The 24784-nt window shown below is 58.9% G+C and overlaps 3 protein-coding genes across 3 annotated transcripts in view; 2 read left to right on the top strand and 1 right to left on the bottom strand.

Annotated features, from left to right (window-relative positions):
- Positions 1-3319: 3319 nt before the first annotated feature.
- Positions 3320-7904, top strand: DUS3L (dihydrouridine synthase 3 like). The gene is made up of 13 exons (XM_058537908.1): positions 3320-3499; positions 4141-4444; positions 4620-5129; positions 5479-5520; positions 5662-5814; positions 6009-6125; positions 6244-6309; positions 6394-6504; positions 6703-6799; positions 6897-6972; positions 7265-7453; positions 7530-7658; positions 7773-7904. Exons 1-13 carry the CDS (start codon positions 3399-3401, stop codon positions 7843-7845), a joined length of 1968 nt encoding a protein of 655 aa, XP_058393891.1. The 5' UTR covers positions 3320-3398; the 3' UTR covers positions 7846-7904.
- A 105-nt stretch (positions 7905-8009) lies between these two features.
- Positions 8010-10039, top strand: PRR22 (proline rich 22). The gene is given in 4 exon segments (XM_058537915.1): positions 8010-8541; positions 8637-8699; positions 8987-9884; positions 9886-10039. Coding segments are annotated over 4 exon segments (1491 nt in total). The 5' UTR covers positions 8010-8150; the 3' UTR covers positions 10025-10039.
- Positions 10040-12911: 2872 nt separating this feature from the next.
- Positions 12912-24784, bottom strand: part of CATSPERD (cation channel sperm associated auxiliary subunit delta) — a 47394-nt gene continuing 35521 nt past the window's right edge. Inside the window, exons 16-22 of the mRNA XM_058537907.1 lie at positions 22697-22775; positions 20466-20518; positions 18176-18250; positions 16935-17063; positions 15096-15279; positions 13677-13834; positions 12912-13166 (exon numbers count right to left, since the gene is read on the bottom strand). Coding sequence (XP_058393890.1) covers positions 12929-13166; positions 13677-13834; positions 15096-15279; positions 16935-17063; positions 18176-18250; positions 20466-20518; positions 22697-22775 — 916 coding nt within the window. The 3' untranslated portion in view covers positions 12912-12928. The remainder of the gene's footprint in view (positions 13167-13676; positions 13835-15095; positions 15280-16934; positions 17064-18175; positions 18251-20465; positions 20519-22696; positions 22776-24784) is intronic.

Consider the following 24784-nt stretch of genomic DNA (forward strand, 5'->3'; position numbering starts at 1 on the left):
TCCCGGGCTCGTGTCCTGAAGGCGGGAGATAAGGGGCAGCTGCAGCCCCAGATAAAGGAGGTGCAGCCGCAAATCCGGGGCGGCCCCGGCGCCGCGGGCACCGAGCCCAGCCGCACCTGCCCCGCCGCCACCCCATCCGGCCCGGCGGAGAGGACAGGGGGATGGAGACAGGGCGAGGGGGGCCAGAGACGCGGGGAGAGGGAGACGGAGAGGGGAGCGGGAAGACAGGGGAGTGGGGTGGGGGGCAGAGAGAGACGGAGGGAGAGACAGATGCAGAGACAGAGATGCAGAGACAGAGATGCAGAGAGAGACAGAGATGCAGAGACAGATACAGAGAGAGACACGGAGAGAGAGACAGATGCAGAGAGACAGAGATGCAGAGACAGAGATGCAGAGAGACGGAGAGAGAGATGCAGAGAGACAGAGATGCAGAGACAGATACAGAGAGAGACAGAGATGCAGAGAGACAGAGAGAGAGACAGATGCAGAGAGACAGAGATGCAGAGACAGAGAGATGCAGAGACAGAGATGCAAGAGAGAGATGGAGATGCAGAGAAACAGAGATGCAGAGAGAGACAGAGATGCAGAGAGAGACAGAGGTGCAGAGAGAGACAGAGACGCAGAGACGGATGCAGAGAGAGCAATGCAGAGAGAGCTAGAGAAATACGGAGGCAGACGAGACACGGAGGGAGAGAGAAATGCAGAGGAAGACATGAGAGAGACAGAGGGACAGAGGAGGAAATACAGACAGAGAACAGAAAACAATTGAGGCAGAAACAGGAAGAAGAAAGGCGAGAGAGAGACGCAGAGAGAGCCCGCAGCGGGCAGGGCACCAGCAGCTCTCCCCCAGGCCCCGCCCACCCCACCCGGTGCCTCAGTCTCCCCACCTGCATCCTGAGATCAGTCGGGGTCGGGCATTGGGAGGACAACTCAGGCTGGATTTGGGGTGGGGGGACATCTTCCTCAGTGTCCCCACACTCTCTAGGGCGATACCTGGAAGTTCTCAGCCCCCTGCCACAGCCTCGGCGAAGGTGGGACCCCCTAGAGCAGGTCCTGCCCCCTCCGTGCCTCAGTTTCCCCAGCCGTGATAAGATGCATTCACTCAGCCAGTGTCCGTTGAGCACCTACTGTGTGCCAGGCTGTGTGCTGGGCACTGGGGACACAGAGTGACCGAGGCAGACCCCACTTCCAGCCTCTCTCGGCTCACCGTCCAGTGGGGAGAGGGGCGTGTGGCCAGTAGCTCCAGGATGATCAGGGCCGTGATGGGGGACCCTGTAGGGGGGCAGTCAGAGAGGCTTCCAGAAGAGAAGCTGAGAACTAAGGTGGCTGGGAGCAGGGAACAGGCTTCCTGGAAGAGGGAACAGCATAGGCAAAGGCTGGGAGGTAAGGCTGGCTCACAGGAATTCTGGAGTAAACGTGGTGGTGGCCTCAGGGAGTGAGAGGGGGATGAAGGACAAAGCTGGGGGAGGCAGCAGCGGCTGGGACACGCGGGAACTTGGGGGCCATGGTACAGGGCTGGGGCAGTAGGGAGCCATGGAAGGACTGGGTGCAGGGGAGGGCCATGGTCAGACGGCTGTTTTAGACAGAGCCGTGGGAGGCTGGGCTGGTGGGGGCAGGAGGGGAGACTGAGGCCTGGAGGGCAAGGTGATGGGAGAGGGGAGACAGGGGATGGACTGGAGAGAGACTCCGGAGGGAAGGTAGGCAGGACATGGAGACCGCCAGGCTGTGCGGGGAGAAGCGGGAGGGGACACTGATGCCCTGCTGTCTGGCTCAGGACGGTGGGGCAGCCCCAGGGCCAGGGACCTCTGCAGCCCGTGGGTTCAGGTGGATTGGGACGAACGCCTGTTCCCTCTCTCCTCAGAGAGAGGAAGAAATGAGTTAATACACGCACAGGGCTTCAAAAACGGGGCCTGGTATACAGTAAGCGCTCAATCATTGTTTAGCTACTGCTAAACGATTAATATTATACCGTTATAATTATATAACAAAAAAGAAGAAGCAGCGATTAATCCTATGTCATTAATATTAATACCAGGGTTATCAATGGCCAGTCCACAGCCCCCCTCCTACAGGAAGCCCTCCTGGATTGCCTTACACAGAGAAGGCAGGGCACAGCCCGTGAGCCCAGGAGATCTCTCCTTGGAGGCTGAGGCCCAGAGAGGGGAGGCCATATTTCTGAGGTCGCCCTCTGTGTGCCTCAGTTTCTCCACCTGTCCAGGCTGGCGGACGACAGGGGGAGACTCCTGGTAGAACCTCAGAGGGCAACGGGACGCGCACGTCGGGGAAGGAGGAGCGAGCTCCCCGCCCTGGAGTTGGGTAAGGTGGCTGCGTAGGAAGGCCCCAAAGGATTATGGGGTTTCTTTCAGATGTCCGGATGCCACCGTTTATTCCCAGACGGTCCTCCAGGGGGCAGCCGAGGCCAGGGATGGAGGACAAGCCGCTCCACCTCCCCGCTTCCATTTGCTCCCAGGTCTTGCAAAAGCTGGTTCCCAGCCTGTGGTGGCCTCAGGCTAATCTCTTCCCTCCTTGGACCTCAGTTTCCCCATCTGTCCCTGCCTCGCGTCCCTCCCCAGGGCAAGCGGTGCCAAGGCCAGCGGTGAAACGCAAGGGCAGCTAAGGGATTTTTATCAGTCTCCTCCCTACCCTCTGTCCTCCCTCTCGCCCCCTCGCTCCCTCTGCTCCAGCCACTTGATCCTCCTCCCTGTTCCTCCAACACGCCAGGCCTGGTCCTGCCCCAGGGCCTTTGCACTGGCTGTTCCCTCCACCTGGAACATTTTTTCCTCTAATAGCCCTGTCTCTCTCTCTCCTTTCAAAATATCCAGTGTCACCTTCTCAGTGAAGCTTTCCCTGCCCATTCTATTAAAAATGGCAGCCACCAAAAGTGGTATTCCCCCTTCCCTTCCCGCCTCAGTACCGTCTAACATGATTGTCTGTCTTCCCCCCTCCTGGGGGAGCGCTTAAGGGCAGGGGTTTTTGGTCTGTTTTGTGCATTGCTGTATCCTCGCACGTAAGACAGCCTCTAGCACACAGGGGCTCAACAAATTATTTGTTAAATGAATGCCCTGCATAAAACTAGTAGAATTAAAAATTTTAAAAAACCCAGCAGGAAAACGAGACACTTCTGCGGCCCGATTGCGGCCCGCGGGAGGCCAAGTTGCGAACCGGCCCCCCTCCCCCCGCATCATCGAACATTTCCGGTTCTTCCAAAGGGTTCACAAGCGTACGGGACCCGAGGCCCCGCCCCCACGCAGGCTCCGCCCCCGCTACGTTGACGCGGGTACAATGGCATCACTTGAAGCGACCCGGGCATGCGCACTTCCCCAGCACGACCGGGGAAGACACGCGCGCGACCCGGAAGGCCTTCCCGCCACACTCCAAGCGGGCTTAAGGGGGGGCCGATGGCGGAGGGAGCGGCGGAGGCCCCAGCAGAGAGTGGTGGCGGCGGCGGCGACTCAGGAGCCGGCGCAGTGGAACGGGGAGTGGCGCCCATTAAAGCGCAGTGAGTCGCCGGGGCAGCGAAAGACCGTCACGGGCCTTCGCGGCACCCGTAGCGCGGCCCGAGCGGTGCATGCCGGGAGGTGGGGCAGCGGCCCAGGGCGGGAAGCGCGCAGGCTCTTCGGTCCGGGCTGTTCCTCCGCCCGCAGGGTCAGCGGCAGTGCCCGAGATCGCGCACGTTGGGAGCTGTCACATGCGCCCAGCACGCCACGGTGCATGCTGGGGTGGGCGGGGTTTGAGGCGATTGCCGCAGTGCATGTTGGGGACTGTAGTCCTGGCGTGTGGCGCGACTAGCGCATGTGCACCTCTATGCGAGTACCACGTGGCATGCTGGGAGAAGTGGTAGCTGTGGACTCCATTGCAAGGCATGCTGGGACGTGTAGTTTCCTTTATCCTAACGTGGCCAGGGATGTTCATGCTTGGTACCTGTTGTTTGGCTCAACACTCTGGGCCGTGGGGACCCAGGGGCCTTGAGATGCTCCCAGGCTGGCAGCTGGCTGGTTCTAAGTAGTGAGCTCCCCATCAGCTGAAGCATGTAAGCAGGGACAAGTGTTCTAAGTCCTCTTCCCCAGCATTCATTGAATCTGAGCCCAGAGGAGGGACTCCCTCCACAAGCCCTCCTTTCCCTCGCCTCTCCGCGGGCAGATACCTCACCACCAAGGAGCAGTTCCACCAATTCCTGGAAGCCAAAGGGCAGGAGAAGCCCAGCCGGGAAACCAAGGCAGGAGACCCTGGTGGCGATGACCTGGCTGAGCCTGAGGCCAAGCGGATCCGAGTGGAGGACGGGCGGACGGAGGACCAGCAGACAGGGGACAGGCAGACGGAGGAGGCGGCCGAGCCTGGGGAGCAGCCGCAGGCTCAGAAGAGGGCCCGGGGCCAGAACAAGGGCCGGCCCCACGTGAAGCCCACCCACTATGACAAGGACAGGCTCTGCCCCTCGCTGGTCCAGGTGAGTGTAACCCTCCCCAGAAACTCCCAGAGGCCTTCAGTCTGAGCCCCCCGACCCGGATCCGATCCTCGTGATGCGATGACACCAGTATCACTATTGTCCCATCTTCCTGATGGAGAAACTGAGGCCGTCCCAGCCTCCCTCGTCCTCCCGCGCTGCCTCCGTTTCCCCGCAGGAGTCGGCCGCGAAGTGTTTCTTCGGGGACGGCTGCCGCTTCCTGCATGATGTGGGCCGCTACCTGGCGAGCAAGCCGGCCGACCTGGGCCCGCACTGCGTGCTCTTCGAGACCTTCGGCAGGTGCCCCTACGGCGTGACCTGCCGCTTCGCCGGGGCCCACCTGGGGCCGGGGGGCCAGAATCTGGTGCAGCCGGAGAAGCTGGTCCAGGCCCCGCCCGTCCGCAACGGCCTGGACAAGGCCCTGCAGCAACAGCTGCGCAAGCGCCGGATCCACTTCGAGCGTGCCGAGCAGGCCCTGCGCCAGCTGAGCCAGGGCCGGCCCCCGGGCCCCACCCCCGCCACCCCCGAGGTCACCGAGGCCGAGTGTGCCCCGGGGCGGGACAGCTGTGATGCCCAGCAGGGCCCCCAGGAGCCGAACACTGTTGCTCCTCCCGGCGGCCCTGTGCGGACCTGTGGGCCCCTGACGGATGAGGATGTAGTCAGGCTGCGGCCCTGTGAGAAGAAACGGGTATGTATCTTGGGCTTGTAGCAATGTGGGGGGCAGAAAGAGATGGACACGCACACCCAGCCCTGGAGGGTCAGACAGGAGCAGTGGGAAAGGCTTTCTGGAAGAGAGGGCATTGCACTTGGGGCTTTGACGGTTGAATAGAAGCTCTGTGAAGTGAAGTGAAGGAGAATGTGGAAAAAAGAACATGCCTCATAGAAGGATTGGTTGATTCGTGTAGAGGCCCAGACATGAAAGAGAGCCAGACCAATTGAGGCAGAGCAAAGAACGTTCTAGACTGTAGGGAAAAGGGAGTCCCAAGAGGCCATAAAAGCCAGAGTACAGCTTTAATGTGGGTTTTCTTTCCCTCTAGCTGGACATCCGTGGCAAACTGTACCTGGCCCCCCTCACCACGGTAGGACCCACACGGGGTGGGCCGGGTGGTGGCAGCCTGGTCCCCCAGCAGCACCCAGTGTCCGCCCCCGGGGCTCGGGCGGGCGTCCGGGGTCCCCACCTGCTGCGCCCTCACGTGCGCGTGCGTCCCCACTGCCCGCAGTGCGGGAACCTGCCCTTCCGGCGGATCTGCAAGCGCTTCGGGGCGGACGTGACGTGCGGCGAGATGGCCGTGTGCACCAACCTGCTGCAGGGCCAGACGTCCGAGTGGGCGCTGCTCAGGCGCCACCAGTGCGAGGACATCTTCGGCGTCCAGGTCGGTGCTGCCCCGAGGGAGGGACGGCAGGGGAGAGGAGGGGCTCCCGGCTCCCACCCTGGCCCAGCACCTTCCAGAGCCTTCTCGGGGCAGCCACCGGCCGGAGGGCCGGCCTGACGCTCCTCCAGGTCTGATGGCCTTGGCCCGGGGGCGACAGTCCAGACCGGCCCCTCATGCCCTGCCACCTGTCACAGCTGGAGGGCGCCTTCCCCGACACCATGACCAAGTGCGCCGAGCTCCTGAACCGCACGCTCGACGTGGACTTCGTGGACATCAACGTCGGCTGCCCCATCGACCTCGTGTACAAGAAGGTTGCGGCCCCGCGGCCCCCGAGCCTCAGTTTCCCCATCTGCCCCGCGAGGGCGGCACGGGTGTCGGGCCCAGCCAGGTTGCGGCCTCGCTCGCTCCAGCGCCCCCTCCTCTCTCCAGGGCGGGGGCTGCGCCCTCATGAACCGTTCCGGCAAGTTCCAGCAGATCGTCCGCGGCATGAGCCAGGTACGCCCCGCCACACAACCCCCCCCCCCCCCGGTCCCCCCACCTGGTCCCCCTGGGGGCCCGCTGACCGCCCCGTCCCCGCAGGTTCTGGACGTCCCGCTGACCGTGAAGATCCGCACGGGCGTCCAGGAGCGCGTGAACCTGGCCCACCGGCTGCTGCCCGAGCTGCGGGACTGGGGGGCCGCCCTGGTCACGGTGGGTCTCGGCGCAGCAGGCGGCGGGGCTCGGGGCGCGCCAGCATCCTTCCTCACCGTCTCTCCCCCCGCCCCTCCTCCTGGTCCCCGGCTCCCCCTGCGTCTCTCCGTCTCTCTGTCTGTCTGTCTGTCTGTCTGTCTCAGCCCGTCTCCCTGTCTCTGTCTCTGACCCTGCGCTCCCGGCCCCTCCCGCCCCCAGCTCCACGGCCGCTCCCGGGAGCAGCGCTACACGAAGCTGGCCGACTGGCGCTACATCGAGCAGTGTGTCGCGGCGGCCAGCCCCATGCCCCTGTTCGGTGGGTCCCCGCCACTCCGCACCGGCCCCGCCCCCCACCGGGACCCCCTCCTGCCCCGATGGACGCGGCCCCCTGAGCCCCGGCCTGTGTCCCGCAGGGAACGGGGACATCTTGTCCTACGAGGATGCCAACCGCGCCATGCAGACGGGGGTCGCGGGGGTCATGATCGCCCGGTGAGTGTGCCTGGCGCCCGGGGGGCTGCAGAGAACCCTCTGGAGCCCCCCACGAGCGCGGAAAGTGGGGACGCATCTGAGCCTTGTCACAACCACGGGCTGCCTCGCCCCTGCTCTGTGCCCACGGTGGGGACAGAGAGCTGTCTGGCGGTTGCACTGGCGGGAAGGGGGGTCTGGAAGTTTCTGCAGCTGTGGCCTTAGGCTTGGGGTCTGCGGGCCGTGGCCCCGCTGGGGGTGGCCCGTGGGTCTGGAGACCGAGACTCCGGCCATCGAGCCCGCGCCCGCCCCGCAGCGGCGCCCTGCTGAAGCCGTGGCTGTTCACGGAGATCAAGGAGCAGCGCCACTGGGACATCTCGGCGTCCGAGCGCCTGGACATCCTGCGGGACTTCACGCGCTACGGCCTGGAGCACTGGGGCTCGGACACGCAGGGCGTGGAGCGCACCCGCCGCTTCCTCCTGGAGTGGCTCTCCTTTCTGTGCAGGTGGGCGCCCGGCCAGCCGCGGGGGTCGCGCTGTCGCGGGGCCACGCCGCCCACACTGTCCCCGCCGCCGCCGCAGGTATGTGCCCGTGGGCCTGCTGGAGCGGCTCCCGCAGAGGATCAACGAGCGGCCGCCCTACTACCTGGGCCGCGACTACCTGGAGACGCTCATGGCCAGCCAGAGCGCGGCCGACTGGATCCGCATCAGGTGCGGGGAACAGACGTGCGGCGGGGGGGGGCGTGCAGAGGACCGACGGTCTGGGCCTGCCGGGCGGGGTCCCCCCTGACTCTGCCCCCGCCCGCCCGCCCACCCTCTTCACAGCGAGATGCTGCTGGGACCCGTGCCGGGCAACTTCGTCTTCCTGCCGAAGCACAAGGCGAACGCGTACAAGTAGCCGAGGGGCAGGAGGGGACCCCCACGCGTGCGGAGACAATAAATTTTATTCTTTTAAAATCGGGTTTTTCTGTGACCCTGAGGCTGCCCATTCTGCTCCCAGGAGCTTCCCCTTCACCCAGGCGTCCCTGTTCCCGGCAGCCCCCTTTCTCCGTCCTCACTCATTGACCGCATCTCCCGGCCGCCCCCCAGGGCCCAGTAAGGTCTTGATAACAAGGAAGCCACCGGGGCTCTGATGGGGCCCTCGGCCCGCGAGGGTGTGGATCAGGGCAGGCTGCCTGGAGGAAGCGGTCTTGGGGCTGTCAAATGGAGGGCAGCAGACCAGGCCTGGGGTCCGCTCTGCTGTTTGTGGGATCTGTCTCTAGCTGCCTTGCTTTCCCCGTCTGCCCCCCGCCCACCCCCCAGACCCGGAACCCTGACCAGTGGGCGGGCCGCAGCCTGGAACCCGCCGCCAGGAGCAACTGGGCAAACAGAACTCGGCCGGACCCTGAGCCTGTTGTCCGGGTGGCCGCCTCTGCTCCCACCTGCCGCCCCCCTGACCCGCCTGGGCCAGCCCCCCGCCTCTCGATGCAGCACCCCAAACCCTTCTACGCACCCGCAGCAACCCAGGAAGGCTTCAGCCCCCGGGGCCTGGACGGCACTGAGGGGCCGGGCGGCCAGCCCGCTCCCGCCTGCACGGAGCCCCTTCCCGCCGTGGGTATGAGCAAGTCGGGGGGCGCCTGATGGGGTGGGGGACCAGGGCTCTGTCCCCCAGCCTCGGCACCCCGCCCACCCGCCAGCTCTCGTCCACAGGTTCCTCCAACCTGTATCACCCCCCAAACCCAGAAAAAGAGGTGTTTCCAGTGCCGCCCGCAGGTACCGGCCTCCCCCAACCCTCGATGGGGCCCTGGGGGTGGGCTGGAGGGAGCAGCGGCAAGATGGGCCTTGCCCCTAGAAGGCCCCCCAAAAGAAGACTCGTCTCCCTTTCTCTCAGAGGGTCCCCCAGACTAAGGCCTGTGTCCCCCATCCTTTAGATGGGACCCCAAGGCCGAGGCCTGTGTCGCTGTCCCCTGGATGGACCCCAGAGCCGGGTGGTGCCCTGTCCCCCAGACGTGCCCCCCTCCGTGGTCCGAGCCGCCCCTGGGGCGCCCCTCCGCCCGCAGGTTTCCAGATGGCGCCCTGCGGCTGTTTCTTCGACCCCCGCATCTACCGCATTGAGTGGGCCTCCGCCGACTTCGGCCAGTCGCTGCTGTACAAGCTGGTGGCGGTGGGCGGCGGGGGGCCGGCCGGGGGCCCCGCCTCGCCGGGCACCTACCCGCTGGAGCCCCAGCGCTACCCCAAGAAGGCCGCGGGGCCGCCCCCGCCGTACCCCACCTACCAGCCGGCGCCCGGGGGTCCCCCCTATCTGGTGTCCTGCTTCTCGCCCGACGGGCCCGAGGCCCTGGGCTTCGTGGGGGACGGGGTGCCCCCCGCCTTCGTGGAGCTGCCCACGCCCCCGCCCCTGCTCAAGGGCAGCCCGGCCCCCCCTCCGCCCCCCAAAGAGAACAAGCCGCCCCCACTGCTCGTCACGCCCCCCAACGAGGCCACACTGTCCCCCGCCACCTACGGCCACTTCAAGGGCCGCCAGAGCCAGCTGCACGGGCCTGGGGAGCCCCTGGCCTTGCCCCCCAGGGAGCCCGGGCCAGGCCCGCTGATGCCCCCAGGGGAGCCCAAGGCGGCCGAGGGCACCCCGCTGGGGGCGGGCGAGGCGGGGACCCCCCAGGCGGCCAGGGCCGCAGCGCTGCCCGACAAGGTGATGCTCGAGGACGCCATGAAGCTCTTCGACTGCCTGCCGGGCGTCCCCGGGCCCGAGGGCACCCCGAGCAAGGTCCCCGGGCTGCCCCTGCCCGACGGGGCGGGCGGCGGGGGCGACTCCTCAGGTGACATCCGCTCGCTGCGCCTGCCCGAGGAGCTGCTCTCCTTCGACTACAGCGTGCCCGAGATCCTGGACGCCGTGTCCCACGTGGACTGCTTCTTCAATTTCCGGGCCCTAGAGGACGAGCCGCCGCCCCCGCCCGCGCCCCTCGCCGCCCCCCGCGCCCCCCGGCCGGAGGAAGGCGGGCACCTCGGCCGCCAAGAAGGGCAGGCAGGGAGGCAAGAGCAGGCAGGCCACCGCTGTCCCCCCGGGGCCCAGGCCAGACCTGGGAGCCGCCCCCCATTAAAGCCGATTTGAGCTCTGCTCGGCGTCCGCCGGTGGCATCGGGCCCCGGGGTGGTGGGTGGGGGGCTGGACGTGGAGGGTGGTCCCCTCGCCCACCCTGATGTCCACTGGGTCCCGGCCACGTGGTGAGGCCCACAGGACCCCAGCGCCTCCCGGGTGCCAGGCTTCCAGAGCAGAGCAGGGGGAGCCCCAGACTCCCGGGGGATCCTCAGTCTGTCGTCTCCCAGCCCCGGGAAGTCGGAGTCGGCCAGCGGGGATGGGGGGCTTGTGGGAGGTGGGGAGATGCCCCCCCAGACTCCTGCACTGTAAGGGTTTATCACTCCTGTGTTTGGTGGAGAAAGTCAAGGTTGCTCAGAGAGGGGCAGGAGCTTGTCTGAAGATGCACAGCAAGCAAGGGGAGCCCTAGGGAGTGGCCCCCAACTCCCTGTCTTCTGTCCCCATGAAGCCACAACCAGTGGAGGGAGGGGGAGGCCTTTGAGGGACCTGCGGGCCGGGCTCAGTGGGCCCCGGCCCAGCTGCCAGGGTGGCGGCGGCGATGGGGAATGGAAGGTCCCTGCTTGTGTTCAGGCAGACAGGTGGGGGTGCAGGGGGCAGGGGGTGGGTATGGGCCGAGGGTGGGGGCCGGGCAGGGACACGGGAGAGGGGCACACAGTGACGGGGCCTGCAGGGTGCACCTGAGGCCCAGGTGAGGGCCAGGGCCCAGGGAGGGCACGTCTGGCCCAGGACGGGCGTCCAGCCAGGCCCCGAGCGCTGGGTCCCGCACTGGTCCGGCTGTGAGCTGGGTCCTGTATCCCAGCTGGCAGCCACAGGGGACCCCGAGTTTGGGTGTCTGTCACTGCTCACACCCGCTCCCTCCTGCCCCGGCCCCTCCCCCTCGGCCCACGAGCGCCCTCCTCCCCAAATCCCGTGTCCAGGCTCCCCTCCGCCTCTCAGAGGGCCTGGGCCAGCTGCCGGCCACACCCTGCTCCCCTGAAGTTCTCCAGGTGACCCCCCAGGGGCCGACTGGCTTTTCCAGGTGACACGTCCCTTGTTCCCAAGCTGAGGGACGTGGAGGCGGCTGCCCCGTCTGGCGCTGGTCCCTCCATCCCTGGACCGGGCCCTGCGCTGTATGGGCTACAGTGGCATCGTCTACACTTCTCCCCGCCCGTCTATATCCTGTGTCTGTTCTCACCCGGACCCGGGCCCGGAGAAGCCCACTTCCCTGGCTTCCCTCTGAGCCCCCTCCCCACAGCCGCGTTTGGGGTCTTTCTGAGACTGAAATCAAGTGCCCCCGATGAAGGGCCTGGCAAACGGGGCGGATGCAAGAGGATGGACTCGTTTCTCTTTAAGATTAACCCGGACCAGGGGCCCAGAGCAAATGTTACGCGACAACCTAACACGGCCCCTCCCGGGAGGCCTGGGGGGGTCACCGGGCTGAGCCAGCTCAGCCGGGAGGGCAGGTCACCCGCCACCGCGCTGCGTGCGGAGTGGAGGTTTCAGCGACTGAACCGAGACGCACAGGGGGCTCTGAAATGACCGCGGAGTCTTTCTTTTTAACCTACGAGTAGTCAGGAGAGTCGTGGGACCACCCAAGTGTTCACCCAGACGAGATGGCCGTCCCGTGCCACATGCAGGGGGGGACAGGGAACCCTGCTGATTGCATCGAGGGAGAGGTTGATAGAATATACACGTGTATGCACATCGTATGTACATACGTACACACACCTCCATATATGTGTGTATACGCACACGTATTATCTATACATATTATATACAGATGCAGACACATACATATGCACACACACCTATACACGTGTACATATATGCACAGGTATACATGCACGTGTATTATATACACATGTATGTATGCACGTGTGCATACATGTGCATATTATATACATGTGTACATATATACAGCTGTACACGTGTGTATATGCAGCCATATTATCTATACACATGTATATATGCACACATCTACACACATGTATGCATGTATGCACACACATATGCATATCATATACATGTGTGTGCACCCATATTATCTACACATATGTATGTGTGCACCCGTATACATGTGTGCATATTATATACACGTGTATACGTGTGTACGCATTACATACATATATGTGTATTATCCATACACACGTGATGAGTGTACACATCTCTGCATGTGTATATGCACGTGTATACATATTGTCTACATACATTTGTATATATAACATGTATACATATAAAATATATGCTTCTGGGGCCGGCCCCGTGGCTTAGTGGTTAAGTGCGCGCGCTCCGCTGCTGGCGGCCCGGGTTCGGATCCTGGGCGCACACCAACGCACCGCTTCTCCGGCCATGCTGAGGCCGCGTCCCACATACAGCAACTAGAAGGATGTGCAACTATGACATACAACTATCTACTGGGGCTTTGGGGAAAAAAAATAAATAAATTTAAAATTAAAAAAAATAAAATATACGCTTCTAAACTTTACTTATGCACACGCCCAAACACGCATGCATATGTTCACTCGTATCTGTATCAGGGTTTTAAGCCCAGAAGAGAATCCCCCGGTCACCGTCCCCTGCAGTGCCCCCTTTCCCCGGGTCGTCTTCCCCGACAGAACAGGCAGCTGGGCCTCACCTCTCCCAAGCACCGCCCGTCATCCCACCGTGCGCCAGGGCCGGCCTAGTGCACCAGTCTCCCCCACTGCCCCCACTTGCCCACCGTCCCCACCGACGGGGGGCTGCCCTTCAAGGGGCCACTGACTCGGGACGTGGGGGAGGCAGAGGAGCGAAGGTGGGTGTCAGGAAGACACAAACCACGAGCGATGCACGCAGCCACCTGCTTGTTTTCACGTAACGCTTTATTTTAAGACACCTAGCCCCACTGGTGGCAGCGAAGCGGCCTCCCGGGGCCCCTGGCCCTCCGCGGGCGCTCAGCACCTGCCCCGCAGACACGCACACGACTGCCTGCATCGCCTGCACAGGCCCACCCAGAAGCCCTTGACCCTGAGGCCCTTCTCGGTGCCCAGCTGTTTGGGGACCGCGTAGGCCAGCCACACGGATAGCAGGGTGGCCGCCGTGACCAGGGCGACGGTGACCTCCTGCGGGATGATGGACTGCGGGAAGGCCCCGTGGACGTAGACGCTGAAGGTGGTTTCCAGGTGGCAGTAGCTGTGAGGGGCGGGCGGGAGAGGCCGAGGGGCATCACCTCGGGGGGCCGCCTCCACCCGGGGGAGGAGAACCGGCTCGGCGGGGACGCGGTACCCGAGTTCCATCTACGTCCACCTCAGCTGTTACCCATCCTGGGTCGGCCGTCTTCTTCGGGTATTTTGGCAGCGGTCGCCTTTCTCCCCAGGACCCCGTGGTCCCCTCCTCCAGGGACAGGGTCCCCCCTCCATGCCCAGGCTCCGTCTAGAGAGGGCAGAGACACAAACCACCCGCTCCACCCTGGAGCCCAGCGTGGGCCCGGAATGCGTGTTAATTGACTGAGTGAGCAAATGTCCTCCAGAACCTCACACAGATCTCTTCCCAGGGCGGTCTGGGCTGTCGGGGAGCTGGGGTTTACCCAGGACCTGCCAGGGCAGGGAGAACAGTGGGTCCTCCACGGGTGTGCGCGGTGCCCCAGGACAGCCAGCCGGCCCCGCAGAGCCCCCCGGGGGCAGGGGCAATCCGGCCGCTCACCTGTAGTAGGGGTCCACGATGGAAAGGAAGAAAATGTAGATTCCGTTCCTTTGGTCGAAAACGACCTTGTTTTGTGTCGGGCCACCCAAGATCTGATAGGGGACGTCTGGCCACCTCAGGGGGGCGTGGTTGTCCGGGTCGTGGCAGCTCACGTAGTTCTGGGGGGACAGAGGCGTGCCCACTGGCCCTGGCGCTGGGCGGGGCCGTGCCCGCGCCCACAGACGCCCACCGCTCCCCAAACCCCACGGGGTCGAGCCCGGGGCCGCTGGGCCTCCAGCCCGCCCCCGCCCTCCGGGCGCTCGTGCAACAGCGTGCATGCACGAGATGCACCGTGAGTTGCACGCTTTGAAACGGTTCATTACGGGTGATGTGAATTGCACCTCGGTTTAAAGAAAAATAGTCACACCGACGTCACCCACGAAACAAATGAGCGAACTCACTCCAGCGAAGGGGCTGTGAGGACGCGGTGAGGCTGCCCGGGGTGAAGACAGAAAAGGCGAAAAAAAAGGAGCCGGGAGCGCGCGCGGGCATGGGCTTCAGGTGCGGGGGGCGCGCGCCCCCTGCTGGTGGCGCCGCCGCCTTGCGCCGCGTCCGCGCCCGCGGCCTTGGGATGCTCTGAGTGCACGGAAGCTATTAATGTGTTCCAGAAGGTTCCCAAGAGGACCAGCGCGGTTGCTCTTACGGACGTCACGCCCTTATTTGGCAATCGTGGACCAACCCGTGCGCGGGATGGAGCCGCTCGCTGAGCAGAAGGGGCCTGAATTTCATCAGCTCCTTAAGGACGGGCATTGGGATGGTTCCAGAATTTTGCACGTTATCAACTACGCCCCATGAGCGCCTTGGGGCCTGCATCTCCGGACATTTGGAGGATTCCCTTGGGAGAGGTTCCCAAAGGACTTTCGACTCGGCCCCACGGCCTCTGTGCCCTGACCCCCGTGTTATAGATCGAATGTTGGCGCCCCCCCAAATCCAGATGTTGAAACCCAACCCCTAAGGGGATGGTGTCAGGAGGTGGGGCCTTCAGGGGTGATTAGGTCATGAGGGTGGGGCCCCTGCGAATGGGATTAGTGCCCTTATAACAGAGACCCCAGAGAGCTCCCTGCCTGCCCCCCCACTATATGAGGACACAGCAAGAAGATGGTGTCTATGAACAAAGGAGCCGGTTCCCACCAGACACGGAATCTTCCAGCACCTTGATTTTGGAGTTCCAGCCTCCAAAACCGTGAAAACAAATGTCTGTTGTTTATAAGCCACCCAGTCTGTGGCATTCTGTTACAGCAGCCTGCGAGGACTGAGACAGTGGGTCCGAATGGACCCCCCAAACACACACACTGGCTGTGATCAGTCGTCACCATCTGACTGGTGACCGACAAGGCATCGTTCGGACCCGTTTTGGAAGTCATCAAAGAGTAACCGTACCTCTCGGTCCCAGGCGAAGGGCCCCTTGTCGCCGGCCTGCTCCAAGATGGTGCTCCAGTTCTGAGGCTGGGAGCTGCAGAGCGCGGTGCCAGCCGTCAGCAAGTACGTGTACGTGAAGAGCCCGTTCACCTCCAGCAAGACGTACTCGGCCTCCACCACCTCCTGGAACTTTCCTTCTCGCCACCTAGGACACATGCACTGGGTGAGGCTGGGGGAGGCTGACCCACGGAGGCACAGCAGCCCTGATGTGTCATGAGGCCGTTCTGGGGGTGGTGGCAGAGCAGGGCGGAGGCCCCTCTGGCCACACCAGGCAGACACATCTCAGATGGTCAACACGTGGACACGCAGCGGCTGGTGGGTCAGAGCGGGGTAAACGGGTAGGGTGGGGGAGCGGGCATCCAGTATTTTCTATGCCGTGGCCACGAAAGGCCTCTCCAGGAAGGGGCCAATGAGCAGAGACAAGAAGAAACTGATGTGATATTCCATAACCAAATAATCTCGCTTGTAAAGAAGTAGGTTCATTAATGAATAAGCAAGTAAACCCATAAACAAATAACCCTTCACCTCTGTCCTCTGATATTTTTCTGACATCTGTGAACATTGAGATTCACATGTTCACACATCTGTGAACATTTGGGGCTGTGAATGAGGGTTGTTCTAAATCATTCTTTTTTTCATGCACGATTCCATTGTCTCCTGCCAGGCTGGAGCTTATGCCTCTGCTCTGAGTGGACCCTGCCCTCGTTCCTCACCCCTGGTCGGCATACATCCCCCACCCCATGGCAGCTCTGAGTTAGGGGGTGGCTGTCAGACCACGGGCTCAGTCCTGTGTCCCCGGCCCACAGTTCTGCCTGGGTGTGGGATTAAGGCGCGATGGTCTAATGAACCTAAATGTTTACACATGTAAGCCGGTTCCTGCCATCGTTTAGTCAATCAACAACTATTTAGTCCGATGATCTGTGGGGCACTGAGCTGAGCCACCAGCCTACATGTGCGTATTTAAATTCATTCCCATTAAATAAAATGGAAAAGCCAGTTCCTCAGGCGCACTGGCCACATTTTGAGTGCTCAGTGGCTACACGAAGCTCATGGCTGCCGATCGGGTGGCGAAGAATTACGCAACATTTCCACTATTGCAGAAAGTTCTACTGGGCAGTGCCGGTCTGGGGCTACAATGGGGGTCCTCACCCCAAGGTGTCATGATTCCGGCCCCCTCGGGCCCTGGCTTAAGTGGCCCCACTGGACCATCAAACACCCACAAAAATCTGGAAATTACATATGGCGGGCGGTGAGGGGATCGGATGAAGGGAGCCAGCAGAGTCCACAGAAGGGGGTGGAGTGAGCGCCGTGGACTGAATTGTGTCCCCCAAATTCCTGTGTTGCAGCCCTGACCCCCAAGGCGACTGTATTTGGAGGTGGGGCATTGAAGCCGTAATTAAGGTTGGAGGAGGTCCTGAGGGCGCCCTGGTCCCACAGGAAGAGGAGGAGACAGACGCCAGGGTCTCTCTCTGCCAGGGGAGGCCACGGCGAGAAGGCGGCCGACGGCAGGCCCAGGAGGGAGCCCCAGGGGACCCAGCCCTGCGACACCTCCATCTCGGGCCTCCGGCCTCCAGGACCGTGAGACAGTCAATGTCTGTTGTTTAAGTCCCCAGTCCCTGGTCCGTTCTCTGGCCACCCCAGCTGACCAGGCCGGTGGGGAAGGGAGGGCCTGTCTGAGCGGAGAGGTGAGGAGGAGGAGGCAAGAACTGAGTTCTCGGGGGTATGGGGTGTGGACCGGGCTGGGGAAGAGCGAGCATCCTCTGAGGGTGACGGGGACGTGCCAGCGGGCTGGGGGCTTACAGCTCCACCACAGGCTTCCACGGGGCGTCGTAGTAGACGAGGTGGGGGCAGCCCAGCTTCTCGTACGAGTAGGGCACCACCAGGTCCGCAGCCGCCCGCTGCCCCCGGAAGCTGGGGTCGTAGGCGTCCCTGTGCGAGAGCAGGAGGCAGAGAGGTGAGGCCCACCCGGGGGCCCAGACGGCCACCCGGCCACCCGTCTGCAGCCTCGGCTGCTCCTCTGCGGAGGGGGTGGGTCAGACAGTGGGGGCATCTGAGGTGGGGGATCCAGAGCGACGGTCAAGACCTGGGACCCCCCGTGATGGTTAGTGTTATGGGCCCACTTGGCTGGGCCACGGTGCCCAGATGTGTGGTCAGACGTTATTCTAGATCTTTCTGTGAGGGTGTTCTTGGGGGATGCGATTAACATTTAAATCGATGGACTTGGAGTAAAGCAGAGAGCCTTCCCTAATGTGGGAGCTCCTGAAGGCCTGAACAGAACCGAGACCCACCGACCTCCCTTTGTCTCTGTCCCTCCGCCTCTGTTTCTCTCTGTGTCTCTGTCTCTCTCTCTGTCTCTCCCTGACTCTGTCTCTCTCTCCGTTTCTGTTCCTCTCTGTCCCTCTGTCTGTCTCCGTCTCTCTCACACACACCCTGTCGCTTCTCTTTCCCTGGAGGCCCCCAACACACCCTCCTCCGTGCCCCCACGAGGCCTGACCGAGCCTCCCTGTTAGCAAGCACAACAGCCCCCGTTTTGGCCTCGCGTGTGGGTCTGGCCGGGTGACTGGCTCTTGGCCCGTCTCCGAGGGGCCGTGTCGTATAAAACACCGCAAGTCTTCCCACGCCAGGGGGTGTGTGTGCATGTGAGAGGGCCTCTCCGTGCCAAGGGCCAGCCCCACCCCATGCCCGCTCGGTGGCACTCGGGACCAGCCACCCTGCGTGGAGGGTCACCTTGGCCTGCCACCCCCTCCTGCCCTGGCGGACAGCGTCTGGCCAACCCCGCTGCTCAGATGAGCAGGTGGCTGGGCTCCATGAGCTGGTGGCAGGCTGGCGAGGGGTGGGAAGACCGGGGACGGGGACTCTGCCACATCACCCTGGCTCCGAGGGCCCGGCCATCTCCCCCACCCGACCTCTCCCCCCTCCAATTCCCTACTGGCCGGATATCAATTTACAAAGGATTCTTGATTCCTCTTTAGCACGAGCCCCCCAAATGGTCATCGGGGAGGTCAAGGGAGGGAGGGGGCGGAGGGACATCTCGGGCTCACCTCTCGATCACATAGCTGTAATTGTCCTGCAGGGCCACCGGGTCGAGGACGCCGTTGTAACAGGCTGAGATTTCGCTGCGAGCAACAGAAGATGGTGAGAAGCCGCCTGACCCCACACGGCACCGAAGAATCGGGAATTCTTCCCTTTGACGTATACATCCCCATTGGTTTGATTTTTGAGCCCTTCTTACTTTCTGGTTGTGCAAGATGCTCCAGGCTCATCCTGCATCTTCCCTGCCTGGCCCAGGATCAGCCGCTGCTCCAGGGAACCCTAATTCCTTGTACTGGAGAATGATACTCAAGACCGAGATCTGGGCTGGGTGTCCTGCTTTTGAGAAAATCATTTCCTTTTACGGTTATCATCAGTGCGTGCATCTTAAGCAAGGTAGTTCATTTTTGCCCAATTTGGGATTTTTAAGACTTGAATCACTCTATCTGTGTTCTTTTGTGTCTTTCATCCCACGTTTGCACGATCCATCCGGGGGATTCTGTGTGGCTCGTTTTCATCGCTGATATCCGTGGTATCAGAACACCAGATCTGGTTGATGCATCTTCTTGTCAATGGATGTTTGAGTTGGCTTGCTTCCAGCTGGAGGCTATTAAGAATCATGCTGCTGGGGGCCGGCCCCGTGGCTTGGCGGTTAAGTGCGCGCGCTCCGCTGCTGGCGGCCCGGGTTCGGATCCCGGGCGCGCACCGACCCACCGCTTCTCCGGCCATGCTGAGGCCGCGTCCCACATACAGCAACTAGAAGGATGTGCAACTATGACATACAACTATCTAGTGGGGCTTTGGGGGACAAAAAAAAAGGAGGAGGATTGGCAATAGATGTTAGCTCAGGGCCGGTCTTCCTCGGCAAAAAGAGGAGGATTAGCATGGATGTTAGCTCAGGGCTGATCTTCCTCACACACAAAAAAATAAAAAATAAAAATAAAAAAGAATCATGCTGCTGAGAACATTCTGGAACGTATACCAGTGCAAATGTGGGCGAGTGGAATTGTGGGTGGAAAGGTGCGCTTTGCACAGCAGCTGGAAAATGGACACACCCAGCAGCAGCGTCTGTGGGTTCCGGAGGTGGCCAGGGGGTCCCCATCCCTACCGGTCCTCGTGGCTGGCCAGGCACTGTGAATTTTGCCGTGCTGGTGGGTGGATGATGGTCTCTAATGAAAGTCTTCGTTTTCTTTTTCCTTAATTATTAAATGAGGTTGAACACCTTTTCAACATCTTCATGTTTATCAGCCATTTGGGTTTCTTTTCTTTTTTTTTTTTTGGAAGTCCCTGCTCAAGCCTTTTGCCCATTTTTTTTCCCTATTCCTCCATCTTTTTTTATTGATTTGTAGAAATTCTTTATAAATTCCTTTGTTGGTTACACATGTGGCAAATATCTTCCCTGCTCTCCTTATGGCAAAAGCTTTTTGTATGTTGTTTTAAAAGCCTTTCCTGAATATCTGTTCTAAATATATAATTTATTGTATCTATACATACAATATAATGTAATATATATTCAACAAAGCATTTCCATTTTGGGGGGATAAATCTGGTAAAATTGCCATCTGAGTTTACTACAGTCGTGTGTCGCTTAACGACAGGGACGCATTCTGAGAAAGGGGGCATTAGGCGATTTCGTCGTTGTGTGAACATCACAGAGTGTGCTTACACAAACCTAGATGGTACAGCTGGCTCCCATCAGCTCCTGAGAGCTGATTGTTAAATCTTCAGCAATTTTGTGAGCCAGCAGACGTCTCACGTTGGTAGCATTAAATCGGCCACAACGGGAATATTTACACCCCGGGAATCAGCACATGCTACGAATCAGGGCTCCCCTCCCCCACCCAGAGCCGGCTGTTACGTATTTACCAGCACACCACTGCCTGGAGGGGAAAATGATGGCGATTTGGCCAATCTTCAGTTGTTTTTTTTTTGCCTTAGATGCTCAGGACTGCATTCTCTAGGCTAACTATGGATACTGGAGGCAAAGTTCGCAAATAGTTCAGCGAGAGATTAAAACCAAAAGCCCTGCGCGATTTTAATCAAAATGAGGAATTAGGAGACGAAAAGGAAGAACTAGAACCAGCAAATGATTAGGGAGGAGGGAAAAGATGTGCATATCACCAAATCAGTGGAGGGGAGGCCACGTGCCAGAGACTGGAACTGAACCCACTGGTGTTAATTACTGAACTGTTTATCATGGGGATGTTAAACATCTACAAAAGCAGACAGAATAATGTCACCCAGCTTCTGCCATGGTGACCAGTCTCGTCCCGTCCCCACCTATATCAACAACACACTTACTTCTGAATGACGATCTTTTTCTCCAGGTCGCAACCAACAGAAATGAGCGCCGTCTGCAGAGAGAGAGAGACGGGGATGCTGATGGGGGTCCGCGAGGGCCACAGACAGCCCGGCCACCGTGAAAACCTACATGGGGACACACTCGCACCCAGGAGGGACGGAAATGGTGAGCCTAGATCTTGACACAGTGACCCGGGCGCCTGGGACCCGCTGTCACTGCGACTGCAGCTCAAGTTGTAAGAGCCTGGGGCGCAGCTAAGGTCCCCCCATCGCCCACTTGCCTCTTAGTGGCTTTGAAGAGACCTGAACCCAATTTATACAGCCCAGGACAATGCTTGGCACACAGAGGGCAAGAGAGAGGAAGGAAGGGAGGAAGGGAAAGAAAGAATGGGCTGCGATGAATAAACAGCAAGGAGGAAAGAGAGAAACAGCGATTTGGGGTTAGTGTGATGGCCTTAGGGACATGCTTCTCAAACTGGGGTGTGGTGGCACCCTTGGAAATATACAAGGGAGTCTGAAAACCACAGAACAGAGAGGCTTTTGGTGTTTGAAAAAGTCCCTTTATATCAAGACAAACATGGATTTACCATGGAACAGAATGCAAGATTCGCATCAATTTTGTTTAAATTGTGGTAAATATACATAACATACGATTTACCATTTTAATCATTTTTAAGTGCACAGCTCAGCGGCATGAAGCACATTCACATTGTCGTGCAACCACCCCCACCATCCGTCTCCAGAACTTTCTCATCTTCCCAAACTGAGACTCTGTCCCCATGAAACACTGACTCCCCTCCCCTCCCCCAGCCCCTGGCCCCACCATCTCCTTTCTGTCTGTGTGGATGTGACTCCTCTAGGGGCCTCCTGTGAGGGGGTCACACAGTGTCTGTCCTTCTGTGTCTGGCTCACATCACTGAGCATCATGTCCTCCAGGTCCATCCATGTTGTAGTGCGTGTCCATATCAATTTTTCACAGCCACCATGAATCTTTGAAGAAAAGTCCTCTTGCCGACCTCTCCCGCCCTCCGCCCTCCAAGCCCTCTCTGGGATGGCCTCTCACTTCCTCTGCCCTTGGGGACGCTTTGCTGAAGCATCTGGGAATTGCTGACTTAGAGGATTCAGAGGGAAAGCCAAGGACGCATCTTCCCTCTACGCCCAGAGAAGGGAGGGATGACATCGCGTGTGGGATCCAGGACGCCCGTTGGCACTGACATGCTGCCACAAGGCGAGTGGATAGCTTCGCCTGCTCCCATGGGCCCTCGGGTGTCAGCCCAGCACATGGGGTGGATGCCAGACCCATCAGCGATGTTTGGCCATCTGACCGATGGGTGGCCATTGTCTGCCATGCTGGTGGGCTCTGTGGCAGGGTGCTGCTGTGCCCTCATAAAAACTGCCCTCTCTGGTTTAAGGAGGTTCGGAGGTGGCTGTGCCTTGCAGCCCAGATGGCCATCCCAGGGACAGCACCCAGCACCCAACCTACCCCGAGACTGGGGGGAAGAAACCTTAGAGACAACCCAACCCAACGAGGGCGTGTTCTTCCCCGGGGCCCACCATCCTATATTGCCCCCTGAAGTAACTATAGTTTCTTATTGTCTGTATTCTTGGCTCTGGCATCTGAGGCCTCGCTGACCGGGACTGCCCCTCCAGGGTTAGCTAATTTATAGAGATCGAGAATATTCACCCAAGAGCATAATCCTCAAATGCAAACCAACCAGTCCAGAGCCCACACTTTCTCTCGGGAGCACCGAGGAGGGCTGTTCCCCGAGTCGGCCAGAGGCTGGTCTGTGGATGACCAACAAGGACCAGGACTGATACACCTGCGCTGAGGATGGTGAGTCATGAGGGGCAGCCCTGGGGGACGGAGAAGGGGGAAGGACAGAATCACTTCCATTTCCAGGTCTTGAATGTGGGTTCGGCCAGCCCCTCAGGGAAAAGCCAGCCAAGGCCCGCTGCCATTATTCTTTTTTTTTTTTTTATTCATTTTTTTTCCAGCCAAAGCCCCAGTAGATAGTTGTATGTCATAGCTGCACATCCTTCTAGTCGCTGCATGTGGGATGCGGCCTCAGCATGGCTGGAGAAGCGGTGCGTCAGTGTGCGCCCGGGATCGAACCTGGGCCGCCAGCAGTGGAGCGCGCGCACTTAACCGCTAAGCCATGGGGCCGGCCCTGCTGCCATTATTCTTAACACTAATGACAAAGAATATGGGACAGCAAAATGTTGGGACATACCAGTGGCTTGAGGTCCACACATGAAATTTCCTTGTTGGCTATATCCAGAGTGATGGTAGACATTGTGGGTCTCTTTATGCTGCAAGGCAATGGGAGTGTGTGTTATTGCACACCAGTGTTGCAGTAAAAAGCATTGTTGACCCATACATTCATCCATCCATCATCCATCTGTCCATTCGCCATCAACTCATCCATCCATCTATCCATTCATCCATTTATTCATCCATCTGTCCATCCATCTATCCACTCATCCATGCATCTATCCATCCATTCATCCATCCATCCATCCACTCATTCACCCATCCATTCATCTATCCACTCATCCATCCATCCATCCATCCACCCACCCATCCATCCATCCATCCATCCATCCATCCATCCATTCACTCATTCACCATCCAGTCATCCATTCATCTATCCATTCATTCATCCATCCATTTATTTATTCATTCATCCATTCCTTCCAGAATATTGACTAAGAACCTCTGCTCACTCATGGTGGCTTCACCCTCCCTTGAGTTTCTGCCTCTTCTGAGTCAGTTTTGTTAATTTATACATAATAACTTATTGAAAAGAACATCTGACCCCCAATTTTATTATCATCTAGCTGCATATAATGTTTCCTCATTACCCTTTTAATAGCTTCTGTATCCATACTTTTATCTTCATTGTCCCTTCCTAGTGTTCATTTTTTAATTCTCTCTTTTCTCCTTCCTCAGGATTATAGGGTTGTTCCTATTATACTGGTCTTCTGAAGAACCAGCTTTATGTTTCATTTTGACTTTATACTGTCTTTTTGCCCTCTAGTTAATAAATTTCAGTTTGTATCATTGTTAATTCCCTTCTCACAATTTCCTTTTATTCTTCCTCTAGTTCTTTAAGTTAAATATTTAGTTCATTTATCTTTAGTCCATTTTCTCCTCTAATAATGAAAGTGCTTGGGATATAAATTTTCCTCTGGGTATACTTTGGGTGCATTCCATGAATTCTTTGATTCAGTGGTTATTTATAAGGGTGTTTCTTAATTTCCAAGTAAAGGGGATTTTTGGTATTGGTGTTGCTTTTTGTTTTTTGGTCGCTGTGTTCTGGTTCTACTGGGTTAAGGTCTGAGAACGAGGTCTGCAAGTCTCTACTGGGAGAACTGATTTTTTTTAGAGCTGAGAACATGATTAATGGAGAGATTTTAAAAATAGACTCACCATTAGCATGAGAGAGGAACATATATTCTATATTAATAACATACAAAGTTCTTTTTTTTACTTTTCATTGACATTTTTCAGCTTTATTGAGGTATAATTGACAAATAAAATCATAAGATATTTAAAGTGTACAATGTGATGGTTTGATATATGTTTGCAGTGTGAAAGGATTGCCCCCATCGACCTAATTAACACATCCATCACCTCACATATCTACCTTTATTTATTTATTTTTCTTTTGGTGAGAACATTTGAGTTCTACTCTCTTAGCAAATTTCGATTACAGTACACAATACAGTGTTACAAAGTTCTATATATAGAATTAAAACATACTTCTTGTTGAAATATATACTCTAGGGACCTCGTACAAGAGGAATCATATAGTATCTGTCCTTCTGTGTCTGGCTCATGTCACTGAGCATCATGTCCTCAAGGTCCATCCATGTTGTAGCAGGTGTCAGAATCTCCTTCATTTTCAAGGCTGATTAATATTCCAGTGTGTGGATGGACCATCCATCTGCTGATAAACACTAGGATTGCTTTCATGTTTTTGTTATTGTGAATAATGCTGCAGTGAACATGGGGGTGCAGGTATCTCTTTGAGACCATGCTTTCAATTCTTTTGAGTATTGTCAACTTAAAAAGTAAATTTGTGGGGGCCAGCCCGGTGGCACAGCAGTTAAGTTTGCACGCTCTGTTTCAGCGGCCTGGGGTTCGCGGGTTCGGATCCCGGGAGTGGACCGACGCACTGCTTGTCAAGCCATGCTGTGGCAGCGTCCCATATAAAGTAGAGGAAGATGGGCACGGATGTTAGCCCAGGGCCAATCTTCCTCAGCAAAAAAAACACACACACAAAAAGTAAATTTGCTGTTATTTTACCTCAGAATGA

This window comes from Diceros bicornis, unplaced genomic scaffold (assembly GCF_020826845.1).
Source record: "Diceros bicornis minor isolate mBicDic1 unplaced genomic scaffold, mDicBic1.mat.cur scaffold_73_ctg1, whole genome shotgun sequence".
In the NCBI taxonomy this organism is placed as follows: domain Eukaryota; kingdom Metazoa; phylum Chordata; class Mammalia; order Perissodactyla; family Rhinocerotidae; genus Diceros; species Diceros bicornis.